Here is a 21060-nt window from a genome sequence, read left to right as displayed (position 1 = left end):
CTTTACTCAATAGAATGTCTATACACACCACTTCTGCAGTGGAATGTGTATATTATGTACATATTCTGCATTTTTTATTAATTGATATATTCTGACTCACCTGCTGCTCACAACTGACTTTCCCCGGTGTGTGCTCATAAAATTCTTCTTACTCTCATCTTATCTTGTAAATCCTGACAAGTTGACCTAAAATGGCTTCAAGAAAAACATGGTAATATCTGAAAAGTCATCTTTGTCCTCATGACCATCCCCTGCTGTTGATGTCTGCTGCTGTCCAACCTCTAGAGAACTCCAGCAGCCTTTGTACGTCTGCCTCTATTTCTCTGTTTCTCTGTGCCTCTAACTAATGTACTCCGTCTCTATCAGAGACACCAACTTCAAACAGAGAACATTACATGTCGTGGTGTGACAGAAAAAAAAATGAAAGTGTTTTATGAGAACTGGTGTAATCTCAGGAGTTAAGCTATGCTGTGATGTTTGAGGTGTAAGTAAACATGGCACTGTCAGCAGAGCTTGATGAGGGATATGACATGTAACAATTCACGGCCTTGTAAGTGTCTTCTGTATTCATGGTCTACAAACTCTACAACCAACCTGGACATGTGCTGGCAGTTTGATATTTAAATTGGTTACATAGAGTTATACTCAGGCAGTAAAAAGTGACTTTAGTTAGTTATTTATCTATTTTTTATTTATTATCTTACAACCGGCGATATGAGGCAGTTCTTCTTCTTTCTCGCAGGTTAAATAGATTCCTTAGATCCCGGGTGTATGGAGCAAGTGAAAAAGCTCAGGGTGGCACATACTTTTATAGTCATCCTTGAGCTTTCTTCATCAGGATTTCTTGATGTATATTAAATTCTTATAGTCCCTGTAACTGAGGTGGATATCCTGCACCGTAATTATCTTGTAGAGCAGTGACACTTTTATTTCTTTAGTCATGCAAACAAACACTGTCTGTTACAAGCTCAAACACCAATAAAAGTAATATCCACCAATGGGAATTTCCTTCAGTCTCCTCTTCTCTCATGAAGCCAAGAAACTGGGTTTCATCCTGGCGTCCCCTCCACATCCTATTGCCACTAATATCATTAAGACGCCATGAAGGACCGATTTGGTACTGTGACTCACTTGCAGCTGTCTCCCATTTGACAGCTGGCAACGTATACTTTCACTCACAGGCTGTAAAATTATTTCAATATTTTCACAGTATTCTTGATGCCTCAGAGCTTGAATTTTCAACTCCTCTGTGTTTCGGTGGTGTGAGCTGATTTGCATACATTTTTGTTTTTGAGAGAGTTTGTTGATGCGAAAAAAATGAAACTAGTATACTCATTCCACTCATGAGAAAATGAAAATATTTAATGTGGTTTATAGGAGGCCAGAGTTTTGGAAACACAACATTGCAGCTTCTGTTCTTGGTTTCTAATCAGCTCTTATTCTTTAAAATCGAGCTTTTTAACATTGGCCTAAATCAGCATGCCACTACCAACCTGTGTTTTTGAGACAGAATCAATGAATAGGAGGATGAAGTGAAACTTGCTGGTTTCTGATGAACATTGGGTGCATTTAAAAACCTCCTATTGACCAAATATTACCAGTCAAGAGTTTTCACTTCAGGGGTCAGTAAAAGTTAGGTAAATAGGATGTGTCACTTCAATATTGTCGGTGATGCAGTCACAAAACGTCACAGTTGTTGTTAGGAGAAAAATGATTGCAGAGTTGAAAGATGGATGTAGTCTGACCCATAAGTACTCGTGTTATAATATAGTATTGACCACGTCATAGCTTCATAGTCGTAACTGGTGGGATCCCATCACACGATGACAGGCAGCATGTCTCTTACTTCCAGGGTTCATGAGTGTCCGTGACCTTGCACCTATATGACGTTCTAATTTTGCAAGATTTACACTTTCCCAAATTCACAACAGCACAGTTTTGCTCACTCTAGTCTTTTGATTCATTCAAGAAATACAAAAACAATCGGAACTGTTGTTTTCAGTTAGTGGCAGACTTGGAATGGGTTTGGTCAGACCTTTCTGTTCCAGAATTATAATGCATATGCACATTTGGAATTTAAAGCTAGCTTTAAATAACTGATACAATTATTGTGTCCCCCTAATTTAAGGCCTCTTCATTTTGCAAGCTACCAAATTTCAAAATCTAGCAGTGCATCCCCCAAGCCTTAGATGTCCTTTTTAATATAAGACAAGAAAGTAGACATATTAAAATCAGTATGGTCCCTAATAGCTCCCTGGACTCAATTAAACTGTAAAACATTTGTGCTTCCTTTTATCCTCTTTTTTTCTGACCCTCTCTCACCTCTCTGTCTCCCACTGAGAGCTTAATTATCTTCCTGTCTATCCGTTTGTGTGTAGGTGTGCATGTATGTAAGTGTGGATGTGAGCATGTGTACTAAGGTGTCTGCCCTCTGTTTGCTCTCCAGCTCACTCCTGCAAGCAGCCGCGGAGCCCTGCCAATGCTGACGTTGTGGGTCTAGACCTGCCCTCCTACGGTTACACCCTGGTGTACACCTGTCAGCCAAGTTATTTCCTCTCCGGGGGTTCAGAGCACCGTGTCTGCCGCTCTGACGGCAGCTGGACTGGCAAGGTGCCTGTCTGCAGAGGTATGTGGTTGCCAGAGGTCTGCGGGGGCAGATGATAGAGAAGATGTCAGGGAGGTGGGGGATGCAGTAAAACTTGGGTGAAGGGTAGCGAGTTTAGAACAGAGTACACATGTGTATGCACTTTGTATTGTAAAATACCTCCTTTGTGAGATTTGGACTACTTTTCACTGAATACATTGTGGATTTTCTGATATTATCATTTTATTGTCATTTCATATGCTCCTGTCGAGATTCTCTTTTTAACTTGAAGCTTTAGCAAAGTGTTGATTGGTAAATGTTTGTTAGAACTGAGCCACCAGAGATCTTTAATGCAGGCACCATGTTACAGTTGAGCTGTGTTTACTCCTCCAACATCCTCCAGCTGTTAAGCTTTGCTGTGTGTCGCTACATCTTTGTGACATACATATTTATGTTCTTCTGCAGTCGGCTCCAAATCGCATGAGAAAACTGTCAAACACGTACCAGGCACACCAAGCCCAAAAATAAATGGTGAGTTTTGAATTTCACAAGCTGTTCGACTGTTGGCCACAGAAATCTGCAGCTCTGTATCTGTCTGTTCTTGAGAATGAGTGCCGGTTACAGGAACTTATTTTTGGATAGTACAATTTCTCAATGTCAGTGCATTGACTGTGTTCAAGAGTTGGAACTGCAGCTCTGTACCCGTCCACTAGGTTTATATTATAGTCTTGTACACAGAGTTAACCACTATATATATCTCATAGTCTTGGTACGGTGCTTTGAAGTCAGAATTTCCTTGTTACAGTGTAAAATAATTAGCTCATAATGAAAATACACTGGCGTATAATCCACTGTGTATTGTTTGTATCATGACCATAACATGTTCTGTTATCTGATCCCTCTCTAAGTAGTTTAGAGTGGATAATTGCTACAAAACCTAATTAAATATAAATATCACCAGGGAATATTAACAGATCATAATCGCGCTGTATCGTCTAATTCTGCAGTGATTAGAAAATATGGGGACAACAAGGTAATTTCTTGTAAATTGTACAATAATAAGTGAACGTAACCTGTAGAGATATTACTCTGTATTTATGATGTAGACATTCAAGGTCTTGAGTGTCAGTGAGCCAAAGAAAAAGAATTGTTCATAATATAGACGGTAACAAATAATTACAATTATTAGTACTGTGTGTGATTTGTATAGAAAAGTCAAAATTCCAATTTGATAAAGTAATGATTCACATTAACCTCTGCTGTACTTTTTGATTTGTGCTCATCAGCAAGTGTTGTAAAAAAAACTAAGATGGTGAAGATTAGAAAATGTTGGCATTGTAATTATGAGCATATTAGCAAGCTACATGGCTGTAGGCTGAAACTTAGTATGATAGACACATATAATAATAATAATAATGTTTTTCAAAACGCTTACAAAGTGGCTCATGTCGTATATTGGGGTTGCGATGATGTGAAGATGATGAAGGAATCTCCGATGACACCGTCTTAATTGTATAAAATGTTTATTACAAAAAAGTTCAGCATCAATACAAGCAATGCAATCTGCCTATGGAGAGATCCGAAGTCAATGTGAATCTCTTCTGCTGCCTGGAGAGAGATTCGGGGCCAATGTGAATCTCTTCTAAGGGGGCAACTTCAACTCCTCGTTTATATAGGAGGGTTGTCTTTGTTCATCTAAAGAAAACACAACTGGTTTTCATCCAGCTCTTCTCATCTGTCCAGTGACAGGGAGAGAAGGCACTAGCTCAAATTTGGTGTACCCCTTAAAACTGTGACCTAATGCCCTAACATATATTCAGGCTTTCTCCAAAGTCCTCAGGACCTGTGGGCCTCGAACCCAAAGATAAATACAATGTCATTTAAAATGGTATCACCAATCCCTAAGACCAATGAGGTGCAGTGTAATCTGTTTGTAGTATTTACCCATTGAAAAATAACTTTAACCTTTTATATTCAGTATCATATTGACTTATAAGATACAGCGTTAGCAATGTCATTCAACTGGAAGATAGCGTTACATGTCATCTGAGTCTCTTTATTCCACCTCCTAAAACCTGACTTGTGCCAACAGCTACTGAAAATTATCTTGTAAATAGTGGGTAATTATTCTGACTGTTATTATGAGGGTACTGATTATAAGCAGTCACCTTTTTGCACTGATAAATGACTTCTAATTTTCGAGTAAATAATTACCAGCAGATAATGAGTGTGCTGTAATAACAGAGATACAAAAAGTTTTATCAGTGTGTAACTATTAAAAGTTCAGCAGAGTTCGGAGTTATCTCTGTCAGAATAAATTTTGTCATTATTATTTAAGATTGAATGAAGTGAAATTGAATGAAAAGATTGTCATCAGCTGTTTGATATGTTGCTTCTGTTGCCATTTTGCAGTGTGGGTGCAAATGTTTAGCTCACGTGTAAAAATCAACATTGATTTCATGTTGATTTCACACATTTGACAAAGCTGATTTGTTGTTTATGTTATTCGATGATGTTATATACTGACTTCTCTTTTATTTCTCTTTTCTCAAGTTCCTGACGACGTCTTTGCCCCCGATTTTGTCTGGAAGGGTTCCTATGATTACAGGGGCCAGAAGCAGCCGATGACTTTGACAGTCACAAGCTTTAATGTTTCGACGGGAAAAGTCAACGTAACTTTAAGCGACAGTAGCATGGAGTTTCTGCTCTCTGGTGAGTCATCTATAAATCATCTGTCTTCTACTTCCTCCCCTCTCCTCCTCCTCACTACGTCTGTGTCACTTCCATTTATTTTAAGGTGCCTCATGTCAATCATGCGTGAGAGTTGAAATTAACTATTTGCTCTAAAAACAGATCTGCACCGACGACTAAATGCCCATTCAACACTCTCTCGTGTTTGCCCCTCATCCCTCTTCTCTACTGTTCTCTTCATTTCCTTCCTCCTTCTGTTTTTTTTCCTCCATCGTTTCTCTGCACTTGTATTCCTCATCACTTTCCTCCCATCATTCCTCTTCTTGCCTCCTGTCTTCTACCTTGTAGGAGTGTACAAGCGCCAGGAGGCACGGTTAATGCTCCTGCTGTACCAGATGAGAGCACTGGCCCACAGCTCCCTGAGCAGGATTACTGTTGAGACCTGGGCAATGGATGGATTTGTAAGTATACATTGGAATTGGAGAAGCAACCAAGAGCTGTGACTGTCTTTTATTTTATATCGTTATTTATATATGAATTGTTCAGACATACAAGAGACAAAAGTAATCTTCTTTGGACTGAACCAAGCCAACGTTTCCTCATTATTAGTGAGAGGAAAGTGTCACAGTAAACTGCAACAAGCAGAATAGTAATTTCCTGGCTTATTGTCAATTTTTATTTGCATATATTGATATTGGCTGTGGATCAGATGCCACAGGCATTCAGTATGAACCACTTCAGCATTTCCACATGACCCTTTGCTGAATAAGCTCAGACACACACATGACATCTAAGGGAAATGGAATGACTGCAGGATACAAGAAGTTCCTCCTCTGGGGAAAAAAAACTAAAACTTCAAGGTCCACTCAATAAAAACGTGTGACAGGTGAGCGCACGTAGCTGAGCTATTGATAGCACACTGCACGGGGGTTTCAAAGAAACAAGCTGTTATTTTTTAATGTAGCCTGACAGAATGTGTGGATGGTCGGACTAAATACGGTGTAGATTTCGTTTTTTGATGTGGTGTGGAACAGATGCAATACTCTCTCTGATGAAGTTGAAACAAAACGTGCGTTTGTTTTTCCCCACCAGGTTTCAGCTGAGCCTGAGGGAGGCAGCTACGTATTCCAAGGCTTTATTCAGGGTAAAGACTACGGACAGTTTGGACTACAGAGACTTGGTATGTGTCTTTACCGGATATAGCTTGTACCATTATCAGATACAGTTTATACTTTTACCACTGGTTACTTCTTGATATCTACAATAGAAGTATTGTAAGAGGTTTGATGAGTTTGAAGGCTGTTTCACGTTCATCAGCTCGGGTCGGGGGTTAAAATCTGAGTTAACATGCATCACCAACATTTATGCATGAGCAGGATTTCGAGACATCACAGCGTAAAAGTCAGTTTGGGTTCAATGGAAACATGAAACTTTCAGCACACACACTGACAATGGTAAGAGAGGAGGATACATCTTCTGTTAATACGTTTTTAATCAAATTATATTTGAATATTTCTAGTTCTAGAGTTTTTTAGCGAAAGAGACAAAATAAATGTAATTTTAAGTTGGTCAGTAATTATTAGTCAAACCATTCGTAAAACATGTCTGCAGTTCTTAGTTAATTAATTGTTGTCATGGCAGGTTCAGAGTAGTAGTGCACTGTCCATTCTAAACCTGCTTGTTCGTAATGGGCTGTTTACTTGAACTGTGGTGATGCTGGTTGCAGCTTCCTTCTTGAAACAGTAAAAGTGACCTGCAGTAATTAGGCCGTGGCAGATAAAGACCAGCTGCAGGACTCGGTCCACAGAACTCTGAACTGGAGAATCAGTTGTCTTTTCCATTGTCGTGAAGCCACTGCTACAGAGCATTGGTCACCTGTTTATTCAAAGTTAATTAATATTGAACGTACCACGTGTCCAAATGGCATCACTGTACTTCCTTGGACCCTTACACATGCCCGGTGTGAAGCAGATAACTTGAACAGTTTCTTGAGCTATGATGGCTACATGCAGATAGACAGGCATTTCTGAAATTAGTAAATAGATGTTACAAAATATTGCAGATGTAAAAAATATCACATTTTGTTGGACATAACACTGTTAGATACATTATTCTCATTTCACATGGAGAAAACAGATGGGAGAATTTATAAGAATGAAAAAAATACTATGATATATGTGCTGTTTCTTTAACTACAAACTAAGAACCAAGGGAAGCGATGGGTTTGTTTTCTCTTGCACCTATTACTGTAACAGGTCACGTTGTCACCCAGGTTAAAAAGGTTTAACTAGTTTTCAAACATATTGAAAACACATTTTCAGGAATAATATTTGCGCTGTATTTGATGGAATAAATCATTTTTGCGTGTTGCCCCTCGTACCTGCTGAAAACCTGCGACCACCACAGTCAAACGGCAGAGGAGAAATCCCCCCCACTTCATCGTCCTTCATTTCTTTGTGCTCGACGTCACTGTAATCATCTCATTATTGTCTTCAACGAGATTATCACAGTCGCAGATCATTATCAGTGTGAACATCACGGCTGTCGTCTTTATCAACTGGCTGCTGTTTCTCTGACTTGACATCATTGTGATAATCTTCCTCATCATCATCTTCATCATCCTCATCATCATTGTCATCATCATCATATGATACGTATCTTTCTATTGTTCAATTTGCAATTTATTAATCAAAATTTTTCTTCATGTTCAAATGTCTTGTGGCTAAATATGTTTTTTTTTTTTTTTAGGTTTGAGTGTAAGGGAGAACGTCACCTTCACCGACCCAGAAACCAACGGCTCCACCAACAGCAGCTCTGTTGCTGTCGCGATCCTCGTGCCTTTCTTTGCCCTCATCTTTGCAGGCCTCGGTTTTTATCTATACAAACAACGGTATGTTGTCTTCCCTGGTGTCTTCCATACGAGCATGGAACCCAAATTTAGCAGCTACATCCGTTCGGATCCCACATGAAAAAGAAAGTAGCACATTTCCATGAGCCTGTGTTCCAGGTTGAGTTTTGAAGTGTTTTACCACAGATGTGATGTTGAAAAAGTTTCAGAAACAGATTCATGTCGGTGTAGATTTCAAGGAGATGCACAGGAAGATGAGGAAGACGGTTCACTTTAGCCCACTTCCTCAGCCTCCTTTACTTCTCAAGGTTGCTCACTCAGTACAGTAGCTTACAAGTGAGAGGCTTCAAAGCGTGATGCGATCTTAGTCAACACATACATACAAGTCCTGCAGTAGATGAGAATTATCTGGACATACTGCGGTATTCAAACGTACAGTGCAGTATAAATGTGTGTATGCAGTATTGACAAAGGATTTTGTCTTCATTTAAACAGATAATCTCTCAGAACAATTCACACACGTCAATCCTGTCACATGCAAATTTTGCACTCATTATATTAGTTACCAGTGAACTGGCATCGCGCTCCTCCGCTCTTTTCAACAGTAATTACCATTCAGCCTCATTTACCTACTGCAGCTGTCCCCAGCAACATAATGGAAACATGTTTATTGAATTGGAAGGAGCGGAGATAATTGGGACAACGTCTCTCAACTAATGTGTAACCTCCTTTTTTTTTATTCCCCAGGAAAACAGATAAAGCGCAGTACACCGGATGTTCTGTCCACGAGAACAACAATGGACAGGCTACTTTTGAGAATCCCATGTACAACACAAACACAAAAGCTGCCGAAGGGAAAGTTGTCCGCTTCGACCCCAATCTCAACACCATCTGCACCATGGTTTGATGTCTACTGAGTATAAGAGAATGACTTACAGACTTACATATATATATATATAAATGACATATTTATATTTTCCCTACTTCTGATGGCATACAACTAGGACACAAAGAATCGCTCAGAAATATAAAGCACACCTTCGGCAACACTTAAGAGTTGCGACTGATCGTACACGGAGGGTAAAAGATTAGAGAGAGAGGGAGAGGAGGTTCCAGACCTTTCCAGATCTTCCCGTTGTTCGACGGAGAGAAGAGTTCTTTACACTCAGTGAGTGTTGGTTTCATGAATAAAAAAGAGCCTCTGGCATATAGATAAAATAGAGTATTTTATGCTCTGTAGTATAAATATAGAGGGGTTACTTCACAATGCCAAATGAAAAATTTAAACTTTTTCCAAGAAAACAGCTCAGACCGAGACCCCTTCTGTTGTTTGTTTTTGTCGTGGTGTCACATTCATCCTCATGAGAGTTTCTCTTATGGAGGTGAGGAGCCTCTCGACTGTGAGTTGATCAGCCTAATCTTCAGAGTCGGTTTCCATGCAGGCAGATGTGTGAGAGTTAATGGAGAAGTAGAAATGCAAATGGTTCTTTGAATAGCGTCCGCGCCGTTCTCTGTTCAAGGTTATGTGGTCAATTATACCTATTAATTAGATGGTAACTCCGACTGATGAAATATATGGCCAGGGATTCAATTACTGAAGTGCAGTACAGTTTTTCAAATGTGACCGGGTATGCTAGGGCTTCTATTGTTACAGTGCAGGTAATCAGACAACAGTAGAGTTCATTTTCTTATTAAGAAGAGATATATTCAACATTATAGAGTTTATTATCAAGTTGTCTGCAGTGATTTTGTTTTCAGCAGCAATGTTCTTTAAGTATGAGAACTTTTATTGCTGACTTGCTGTGGAGGCAGACTGTACCGTTCAGCGTATTGATCACATGAGGCAAATCATCCATCTATTTAACCGATCCTTAAGTTATTGAAGGAGTTGTGAAACCTGATTTCCTTTCAGGTGTTTTTTCTCTTATTGTTATTCCTCTGAGTGTATTTGTGTCCCAAATAAACCAAATTTGGAGTGAATTAACCCCAACCCTGAGGCTGTAGATATCAAGCATCTCAAAGTGGGAGTTCCTATCCTAATTATTTCAGTTTTTATTTACTGACGAGGTTGAGCATGGCCACAGTGCTCAGTATCAACAGCAGGACAGGTTTCCCAGAAGTTAATTTCCCGCCTGTATGTCTGTGTCTCAAAGTTCAAAGACATGTCAGTCGGCAGCCTGAAGTCAGATGAATGTCTTGTTTTATGTTGATAAAAAGTTGAAGATGCATCTGCCTTACTTTAGAGTAAATCCGAAATCAAACAAGTGCAACTACCACGTCATCTCCGTTTATCAGGAGCGGTTTTTAACGTTCTATATTTCTTTTGGGAAACCGTGCCTTAGTCAGTGAACTCTTGATGCGCACTCCTACTCTGAGACACTGGATGAATACAGACCTCAGCCCGTTTCATTGACACCTACTGACTCAAGTGGTTACTTCAGTGTCTTACTGAACCATCAGCTTCTGCTAACAAATGTACAGTACACACGAGAAAATAATTTGCACACTTAAACATGAGCCATCATCATTATTGTACTATCATCCAAGTCCATCCATGATTTCAAAGTAAAAATAGATTTGACACTGTCATCACATTTGTACATCATTGCAGTGCCTTGGATACTGTATGCGCATATATTTTAAAGAAGACATTTATTCTATAAGTGAAGCTGTACATCAGTGTCGTTTATCTGCACAGTTTTGCATTGATTTTGATGTCAGCTCTGATGGTTTATTTAAGAAGTGTGTTTGAACAGCAGCTCATTGTTTCATACCTGTGCATGTTGGCAAAAAGCGATCCAGTATAGCAATTGCTGCTATCGTACTTTGTACCACTCTGTTGATTCCTGTCATTGCTGTTACATTTTGTACATTTATACAGTTTTGATACTTGATGGCATTCCTTGGCAAGATGTCTTGTGTTATCAATATGTAATATATTTTGCAAGTTCATATTTCTTATTGATGAGAAAAGAAATGCATCTGGTTAAAAAAAAAACAGTATTCAACAAGTCAGTCTCACATCAGATTCCAGAGTAGAGTAGAATGCTTTTAAATGTACCACACACTTGTTTATCCCATTCAAGATCCTGTGTATATGAATATGTACATATTACAAAACTTTTGTAAAGAGATATATTTTTTATGCAAATAAAGCATTTGTAAGTTATTGAATATGTTGTGTAAAATCCCACATGTAAATGTCATGTAAGATCAAAAATGTTTTGTATTTTTTCTTTATCAGCAATGTATAAATCCTTAATTTATATATAAAATATAAAATAGTGATCTCCAATGTTTCTCTTGCTTGGTTTTGTCTCCATGATGCAACTCTACACTCAGCTTCAGTGATTAAAATGTGAGGAGAAGCTGTTGGAGTGAACTGAGCAGAGAGTTTCTTTGGTTGTTTAACATTCAGTCTGCTCCTTCACTCCTTTGGACCTTCACTGTTCTTTTAATGAGTTTTCTGCTTGATGACCACTCTGGTTAAAGCCAAAATAAGATTTACACTTTCATCGCTGCTCATGGGACATTGTAGATCTTTAAAGCCTAAAACCGATACTGCAGCCAATGATCTTTGTTAACATTTACATCTGGTTTGAGCAGAAATTCACTCTCGACTTAAGAAAAAACTTTTTTAAAGAAGTGAAATTGTACAACTTGACTCCAAGTTCCACTTCATCTATTCGCACATGCAAGAGCAGTAAAAACTGCTGCATTAGAGACGGTGAACTGAGTCTCATTTAGCCTGCTCCTCTCTGTCAGTGTCTGTGCTTTACAAGTGGCTGAGAAAGTAGTCTAAGACAGAGTCTAAGACACTGCTCCACAGAATGAGATAATTGTACTTTAATTTGCATGTATTTAAATTTAATGATTGACCATTGGACTGCAACATTTTTTTTTAGTATAGTGGCTGTTCTTAACTTGCCTGTTTGAAATAGGCTGTTTGCTTGGCCTGTGGTTATTCTAGTTGCAGCTTTCTTTCTGAAACTGATACAGCGACCTGTAGCCATAACAAGTAAAAACCGGCTGCAGAACTCTGAAGCTGCTTCACCGCTGCTGCACAAACAGATGTTCACCAATAAATTTGAAGTTCGGCAAAGCTTGACTCAGTGGGAAGAACCCGGAGCTGGAGAATCTGTTGTTGCCGTTGTGAACGCACCCATTGTCATGAACGCGCTGTTGTTGTGATGGGCAACGTCACCTACTTTCTTGAGTCCCAGTCACCACTGCTACAGAGTGCTGGTAGCCTGTTTATTAAAAGTTTATTAATATTGAGTATATCACATGTCCAATTCAGACCACGTTCAGACGGCAATATATGTAGATGCAGATAACGAAACACATGCCAAGTGTGAAGACGAGGAGATGAGCTGTTCTCGAGATGTGCTCGCGACAGGCAGACAGATATTATTAGATTAGATTATCAGATGTGTGTTTTTGATCATTGAAGCATTTGAGCAGCCATGATGCTGTATATACACCTGAAGAGCTTGTTGGTGTTAGGATATCAGAAATTATAGTGACGGAAAAAAGCTATGATGAAGCTAATTTCAGCTTTAAATGCAGAGATGAAGGGCAGCGCAGTGTGACAGAGATCCCAGAACGTTCAATAAGTCAAGTATGAGGAGGATCCTTTAAAATCCAACAACATGCACTTGACAGGAAGTGGTTTGATGTCACACTCAGGTTAAGCATATACTTTAAAGTCTAAGCCTGGGATTTGTGTATGGATTACAAGTATGTGCCACAAGGATTTTTCCATTGTTTCTCTGATGTTTCTCTGAAGCTTCATCAAGCAGATTTTACTCACAGGCTGATGTCATATAAGCTGGTGGAAGGCCCAAAAGTCAAATAGGCTTAGTGTGTTTGTTCAAAATGGGTGTACGCTCAGTATAATTCACTATTAGTAACACTTTCTAAACACTGACTTGACCCCCTGTTTGCCATTAGAGCAGCAGAGCTTCATTAGAACTCTGCTTTCTGTGTCGGAGAATCCCCTGAGGGAGCTCTCTGGCGTTCGGCGGCAGGCCTCGGCAGCAGCAGCGTGTAGCATGTCATCCCTACAAATGCTCAATTGAGATCTGGTGACTGAGCAGGTTAGCGCAGTAAGCTGATTTCACTGTCCTGTTTATAGAGGCATTTGTGGGTCTTGTGGCGTGGGCATGTGCCTGCCAGAGAAAATCAATTTGCAGAGGTGCCTGCACGGCTACAATGAGGGGATGTTCCTGGCTGCCTCTGATGTTTAGATACCCTGTGGCCTTCCTCCACTTTCATCAAGGGCCTGAATGTGTACAGTGAAATTACACAACAGCACCAGCCAGCAATATTGACACATTGCTTGATAGATGGAAGTACTGATGGATTTGTTCATTACACTAGTTTTTCTCCCCAGCATGAAACAACAGTAACTGGTATCGATCTTAATGAGCACTGTTGAGAGATTCTTAACAGTTTTTTACTTCCTATAATGCATTGCATTAGCTCTGTCAAATATCTGCACAATCGGGGCCCGACTTTCTTTGGAGTTTGCCTTTCAATGAACGCAGCAGACGCAATCATAACAAAACAAGAATCTCAGGTGAGGGGTGGCACAGCTGGCAGAGGCTGGGTGCAACCTATAAATTCTACTGCGGAGATCACGTGTTATTTGCACTAGCAATGGCCCTCACCAAAAACTCATTCGACATCTTTTACGAGTGTGGCACTGCCTTTTAATCCTGAGATATTTGTATTCTTTATTTGTTTTTTTCCTTATTTTCTTCTGTTGCATGTTAGAAACATCTTCACGCCCACTCGCTCAAAGTAAATCCCATGGAGGCTCTCCCGGTGTGTTTTCAGATTGAATCATTAAGAGGTTTTTCAGGTGTAGGGGGTTAGCAGATGAAACTCCGGAGAAAGTCCAGAGCCTCACACTCACACATGCAGCCCCTCCACAGAATGTGCGTAGATTACTGCATGTGTGAAAGCAGCTAATGTCTTGAGAAGCACAAGTAGGTTATGTCTCATGTTTGTGTTGGTTTTCTCAAGCATAATGAGTTGTATCTGCTTTCATGGATCTTCTGGCTCTAATGTGCTGGATTGTCAGTTGACTAACTAGCCTTCCTCTCGCTGCGATTTTCAGTCTTTCACTAATGAGCCCTTTTCCAGATGTCCTCAGGGTGGTGGGCTGTTCTTGATACAGATGGAAAGCTGTTGAGAAAGGAAAACCCCAAGGAGACAGATCAGTAAGAGACACACTTATATGCAGGTGCAACTATCTCAAGTTTATGTATTAATTGGGACCAGGACTCTTCTGAACAAAGAAATCAAATCCCAAACCACCTCATGATCTGCTTAAGTGTTAAGTAGCCGCGTTTCCATTTCTCATAACAATAACACTCATGTAAAGGTTATGTCTTGGAAAATAGAGTGGGTTTAGTATTCTGTGGAACAGTTTCAGAGAGCATGACCTGGAAGAGTTATATAGTTTAAAATACGCGTCTTGATCTTAAAGTGGATGAATAATGTAAAATTACCCATAACCATTTTCAGCTAAATAAATTTTTAACGCAGTTAAATTACATGAGCTTTGAGAAGTAGCCTGCAGATTGAGGACATCTGGTTGAAATGAGTTGAAGAATGATAAACTGACGTCATCGATCACTATCAGTGATCACTATCAACACCATCATGAGAGCAGCTCAGAGAGCAGGAGTGTGGAGGAGGTGGGAGTTAATGTCACTGAGACTCTACACAGAGTCCAACAAACAATACTTACAAAGTATATGACACATTGTGAAGATTTTTTAAAGCTTTTTTGAAGTACACAATATGAACAGGGAAGATTTTTTTAAATACATAAAATAATGTGTGGCTTTGCTCAAAGCTATAGAGCTCACAGTTAACAAGGACAGACATAAATGTGCACCTTACTGAATCAGGAAATGTGAATTGATGATGGATGTTTATTTGGCCCCTCTGTGTAAATCATGCCCCCTTTATGGCCCCTGGTTGAGAAACGCTCTTGCTCTGTAGACTCACATAACACATAAGGGTCCACAGTTCACACTGATTGTGAACACAAAAACCAAACCATGCAGAGAACTCTGTGTAGACCCCCGATAATGAGATCTTCAACCCCTCTATCTGGTGGACACCTGCTCATCAACTGTCTAGTATCATCCCTCTGGTGAAACATGATGATAGTAGCATCACACTGTGTGGCTGCTTCTCAGCAGCAGGGACAGGGAGACGAGTCAGTACCGGGGGAAGGATGAGTGCATGCGACCTGACGGTTCCCCATAAACCCTTTATAACATCTGTGGAAAGACTTCACAGATGCTTCCTTATCAATGTGACAGAGCTGACAGGAATGACAGGAAGAATGGGATCAACTGCCCAAATCCTTGTGAGCAAAGCTTATAGAGACTTTACCCGTGACTCATAATGGTAACTGCTGCTAAAGTGGCTTCTACAAAGTACTGAATAAAGTTTATGTGCACAGTTTTTGATTTGCTTAATATGCAAGACTCATGTTTCATGGGTTAATTTTGTGTTTCAAGTGTAAAATGGTCTTAATACTTGATAAAGACGCTGTATAATCCGCAACAACACATCATGCTATTCATAGTATTATGGTTAAAAACACTTAACTTCTGCAGTGTTTCTACTTTTCTTTCTAAATTTACAGAAAAGTAAAAAAAAAAAAAAAAAAAACTTGTAGGAGTAATGTGACATTGCTGAGAGTTAGGTGAAAATATATCTGTCTCATATATTTCTTTTTGTCACTGTGAGGTAACAGAGACATTGGCAAGTTCCTGCAGCAAACCAAGAAAAAGTCAGACCCAACTTCCCGAAAAAACCTCATTTGGGCTTTGATATGGGTTGTTAACAGTGAGCCTTTCAGGTCTGGTTTGTAGACAGTATATATAGATAGAAGACATTATAGCTCCCCGAAAGTGAAGCCAAGACCCCTTGTGTGCCCGCTGAAGGCTGGTTACAGTATTTGTTGTAACCCTCTCCCTCTCCATGTCAGCAGATTGGCTAAACCATAGACTGTATATAAAGATGGACATGTGTCCACTTCCTCCCATTATCCAGGGTCCTACCGATGCACATGCTCAACCAACTGTGAGTCAGTCTCATGATATTTCACACAAACTTTACAGTATCAAATACCCATTAAAACTGTCATGTGGTCCATCTTTACATAAAGTCAAGGCCACAACCCAAAAATCCAAGTACGTGTCAATACATTTTACTTGAAGGTGGTTTCTGTTATTTTAGATAGTTCTCATCAAACTGATGTTTGTTCAAGAGTTCATTTTTCAGGTAAGTGTATTAATTATAAATACTTTGAAGCTGTAAAAGATTTAGCAACCATGGAGACTGTGGCTCTAAATAACATTATCAACACAAGATGGCAGCTCCTGTATCCAGGACATGGTTTTTTTTTGTACAGTGGAAAGAACAGAAGATGTGTCATCCATCTTTATATACAGTCTCTGGTTTTTAGTCCTTATGCTAGGATAATATAAAACTTAAGACTTGCTGTAGCTTCATCTTTAGCGTACAGATACAAAATCTTCTAATGCAAGACAGAACATCAGAATATTTCCCAGAATGTCAAATGGTTCCTTTAATTTAAGCAACCTGATCACAACCTCTGAGCACATTTGAATCATTTCTATCTCCTTTAAACGGCTCGTTGACTTCAGCTAACAAGTTGTCATTCTATCTTTTTTGCTCTTGTCATCGCGACTGTTTCCCTGTTAGCATTTAAAAAAAAAAAAACTACACTAGGATTGATAAATGTATATAGATCTTATCAATTACACTCCCAATAAACAGACACCATGTCCATGTCACAAACCCCGAACTGTAAAAATGCAAATCACACAACACATCTGGCACAAAGTCGAGGTCACTGTGACCTCACATGCATAGAGGGGTTGACTTCTCAGGGATAGGTGCTTGATTTCGCTTACTACAACTGTGAAAACATATATAAATGCTACTTGCTGGTAGCTCTTCATTCACTCTTTTCCGCATGGAGTAAATACCGGTCCGGGAAGCAAGATTAAAAGAGTCACCCTTGAGCCAGATCCATATGACCTTGATAGACTGTACCAACGCAGTGTGAAAGCTCTTCTCAGCACACGCCAGCTTCAATCTAATTGCTCACAGGGTGTCCAGCTTAATAGCCCCCCTGTCTGCAGCAATTAATTGTGGAAATTTTCTAAATTAGCTTCTAATGCCTTGTGACACGCTCCTGAAGGAAGGAGAGTCAGTGTGATGTGGAAAAAAACAGCTGCACGCAACAGACTTTCCTTTTTCTTTGTCTTTGAAAAAAAATGCTTTTGACCGGCCGATCACATCTGTCACATACTTCACCACAGAAACATCACTTCTCCCACAAGGCAAATCCCAAAGACAAAAAACACGGAGCTGGCAATGTGCTCGGCTGTGCCGAGGATGAGCCTTACGGTTTTGAAAAGCACTTTTTTGTAATTTCTTCAGCTCTCGAGGCCTCAATCACAGCAGTCATGAAAAACTCCCACACCTCCCCAAAGTACATAGAGAAAAAAAGCCCATGGCAAGACAGTCGGCTTTTGATCACACTGGTTGGTGAGTGAGTAATTGGGCTTCATTAATGAAATGTAATATTTTATTGAAGGGATTTCTGTCCTCCCTTTGTTTTCTTGGACTTAAATGATAATACTGTAGCAAACAGCCACCAAAAGAACACGTCTCATTGGTTTACAAAAGTAATAATGTAAGTACAGATCATACACTCGCGCCAAGAAGCACCTGGAAAATATATATTTTTTAATTTGCATGAAATATGACATGAAATTTTATTGTGATACCGAGTGCTTCATTTTGGCAATACATGTATGATTCTACATTTAATATTTAGAAACCAAGAACATAATGGAAAGTGAAATCAATAAAACATTGAATACACAGTGTTCTGTCTGTGTGAAGCACATGAGGACACACTGAGACTGATCAGAGTGAATATAAACTGCAACATTTTGAGAGGAAAACACTACAGTTATGAATTAATGTGTGACACTTCCTCCGGTCAATGAAATGTTTGGGTAATGATATGCAACCTCTCAGTTATGGACTGTGTGATAAATCATGGGATCTTGACATTTTGGATTTGTTATCATGCGTGCTCTGCAGGAAGTGGAACTCATTTCAGCATAAAAGTGGAGGGGAGGGGTAAGTGTGCCACTGCCACATGCGATGATGTCTAAGCGTATGATTGAGCACATTTGTCCTGCGAGGAATAATCACACAGTCCTCTGCTGATGATGATGCCACTGAGGCGCCTGCGGCAGCGTCTCAGAGAGGGCGGCTTAAGTTGTCTATTAAACGGCACTCAGCGAAAACCTGTGGCTGTGTATGCTGAGATCTGTGTCAGCTAAAACTCAGGTCCAAGCACAGGATTATGTTTTTACATGTAGACCACAAGTCAAGAGGCTTCTATTCTGCATCTTACTAATGTGATTTTTTATTTTTACATGTCAGCTCAAGAAAATGCTGAATATTTGAAAAACAATTACTTGAATTTCAGAATCTCAGTATGTGATATGTCCTCTTTAATGACAGCATGCACTCAAGCTAGCATTGACTCCTCAAACCTGATGAGCCATGTCATCCCAGCATGATTTGACATTGTCGCAAAGAGCCGCTTGTGAGGTCACACAGCGCTCGGCTTCCTCAGTCTTATGGTGCACTTATAAATGATCAGTGGGGTTGAGGTCAGGTGACTGCGGAGGAAAGTCTATGACTTATTTAGTCGTCAAGTATTTCTTACAAAGCTTTGAGGTGTGTTTGAGGTCATTATCCTGCGGCAGTCGGAGGAATGGAGGACTTCTTCTCCATCGTCAGGGTGACATCAGTTCACTGCCCAACTCCATACACTGCACTAGTCTCACCATGATTCCACACTGAGACAGACCCTCTGTTGTTAGAATGCCAGTTTGACACTTTCTGATTCAGTTTTCACTCAGATGTAGTTTCTTAAACAAAGATCTGCTTGTAATGTGAGGCACACTTTTATTATAGATTATTTATACATAAAGTGATTATGTATGTATGGACTTGGACTATCAGAGGTGAACACTGGCTGTAAATTGAGTGACTTGAACAAGTCTCTGATGGGTAAAACAGATTCACCGGAACTCTTTTACAGTTAAATTGATCAATGACCCGAATTTAACATTTCAAATTTTGAGTTCTAAAATATGATAAAGTGAATTTTTTACTTTATTCATATTTGACTGCTGAACCTGAAATGGACCAGAATCCTAACTATTTTACCTTCTTTGAGATAACGTCAAAATATTTTTGACTCCTGAAACATTCAGATTATTTCAACGTTTAAATTGTAATAACAGAGAATTTCCAATGTGCTCTGAGAGGGTTGAACCTGACTGTGTTTAGCTGGTGTTTTTGTTTCTGTAACTCCAATAAATGTTTGGTGAATAACTGTGAACTTGACTACACCTCAGTTGAAGAAAGACTCCAGAAGTGATGTGTGAGTAGCTATTAAATGTGACGTGCAATTTAGGTGTCAAGGATCAGTGAATGTATGTATTTTTCTACGCCCTCCTACCCAGTGGAGGTCAAAACCACAAAAACACAGCAGCACAGCTGCATTCTGGGTTTCAAGCCTACAGTCTTTCTGTGGACAAATGTACAAGTTGTTTCTCAATTCAAATCCCTCATGCAGTAAAACAGAAATGTAGCTGGTTACTGTACATAACGGCTGTGTGTTGTGGTGTTTGTATGCAACAACATTCATAAGTGGAGAGTGTGGAGGCGGCTGACTTCTCTTCAGACGTCTCAGGCTGTTTGATGGATGACCCGAACTGTCCCTGCAATTTGCTGCCACTTCTTTTTGGCTCATTGTCAGCAGAGCATCATTGTAACAACATGCGTTATCTCCTCCCATTTAAATGACAGTGCCATGTATTGACTCATGGTGGTCCTGTAAATCCAATACAAAGACATTGGACTCCTGTTGGATCAGACTTCTGGCTCCTTTATGCCCCAACTCCTTAACATCATGAAAACCTGTAATGTCTCACTGTTTTACAAAGGAAGTCTTATGAGCTGAAATCACAGAGCCTCGGACTGCAACCACAGCCTGCTCGAACGTAATTGGTCAAACATGAAACAGAAACCAGAAGGCTCATCTGTTGCCTCCCGATTCTACTTATTTATATACAGAATCTCATTATAGATTATTTGAGCTGTGACTAAAGTTAGTCCCTTTTTACTTTTCCGCTGTTCGTGTGTTCAGAGTCGACAGAGTCATCATTGCTGAGCTTTGTGCCGTTGTCCATGTTTGCGTAACTTACCACAAGCAACTGAAGCCAATTAATGACAATCACTTGTAAACCATTTCAAATCTTGGAAGAATTCACAATTTGTTTCTGCTGCTAGATTCTGCTTCAAACTTCTGCAAGAAAACATCGTAAATAAAGCAAATGTAACTACGTTCTTCCACTGGAATATTACTAATCGTTTTATGAGTGGCATAATGTAGTATATGTATATATATATATATATATATGTATTTTAAGCCGGTAGCAACACGTTCTGTGCACTTTACATATGCAAAAAGAACACGTTGATTTAAATGTACATACATTTGCTGGCTTGTCCTTATACATAAATGATATGAGGTCTCCTATAGGTGGCTGGAAAATCAGTTTGTGATCATTTTTTATTCTCAGATAAGTATATTCCACTCGGACTCTGCAGGTCTGAATCTGTTCTTTCTCATCGAGCAGACGGACCGAGCTGTTGGTACATAATTTACATGTAAAGAACCTGCATCCTCTACAACGGATCAGCAAAGTCTGTGTTGTTAGTTTATTTATCCTCCTTTCTTCCTGCATTGATTCTGAAAGTCCACACCTTTGTTGACGTTGTA

At 39.6% G+C, this 21060-nt stretch overlaps 1 protein-coding gene across 5 annotated transcripts in view; it reads left to right on the top strand.

The window, feature by feature from the left end:
- Positions 1 to 11418, top strand: part of LOC109632040 (CUB and sushi domain-containing protein 3-like) — a 205402-nt gene extending 193984 nt beyond the window's left edge. For all 5 annotated transcript variants that reach the window (XM_069537722.1, XM_069537721.1, XM_069537718.1 and 2 more), the window contains 7 exons: positions 2447 to 2626; positions 3050 to 3115; positions 5138 to 5296; positions 5624 to 5736; positions 6368 to 6455; positions 8024 to 8165; positions 8871 to 11418. In XM_069537722.1, coding sequence (XP_069393823.1) covers positions 2447 to 2626; positions 3050 to 3115; positions 5138 to 5296; positions 5624 to 5736; positions 6368 to 6455; positions 8024 to 8165; positions 8871 to 9030 — 908 coding nt within the window. In that variant the 3' untranslated portion in view covers positions 9031 to 11418. The remainder of the gene's footprint in view (positions 1 to 2446; positions 2627 to 3049; positions 3116 to 5137; positions 5297 to 5623; positions 5737 to 6367; positions 6456 to 8023; positions 8166 to 8870) is intronic.
- Positions 11419 to 21060: the final 9642 nt, after the last annotated feature.

The sequence above is a fragment of the Paralichthys olivaceus genome, chromosome 13 (assembly GCF_024713975.1).
Source record: "Paralichthys olivaceus isolate ysfri-2021 chromosome 13, ASM2471397v2, whole genome shotgun sequence".
Taxonomy (NCBI): Eukaryota; Metazoa; Chordata; class Actinopteri; order Pleuronectiformes; family Paralichthyidae; genus Paralichthys; species Paralichthys olivaceus.
Note: the sequence above shows the minus strand (reverse complement) of the source record. Positions and strands in the feature narration are given on the sequence as shown.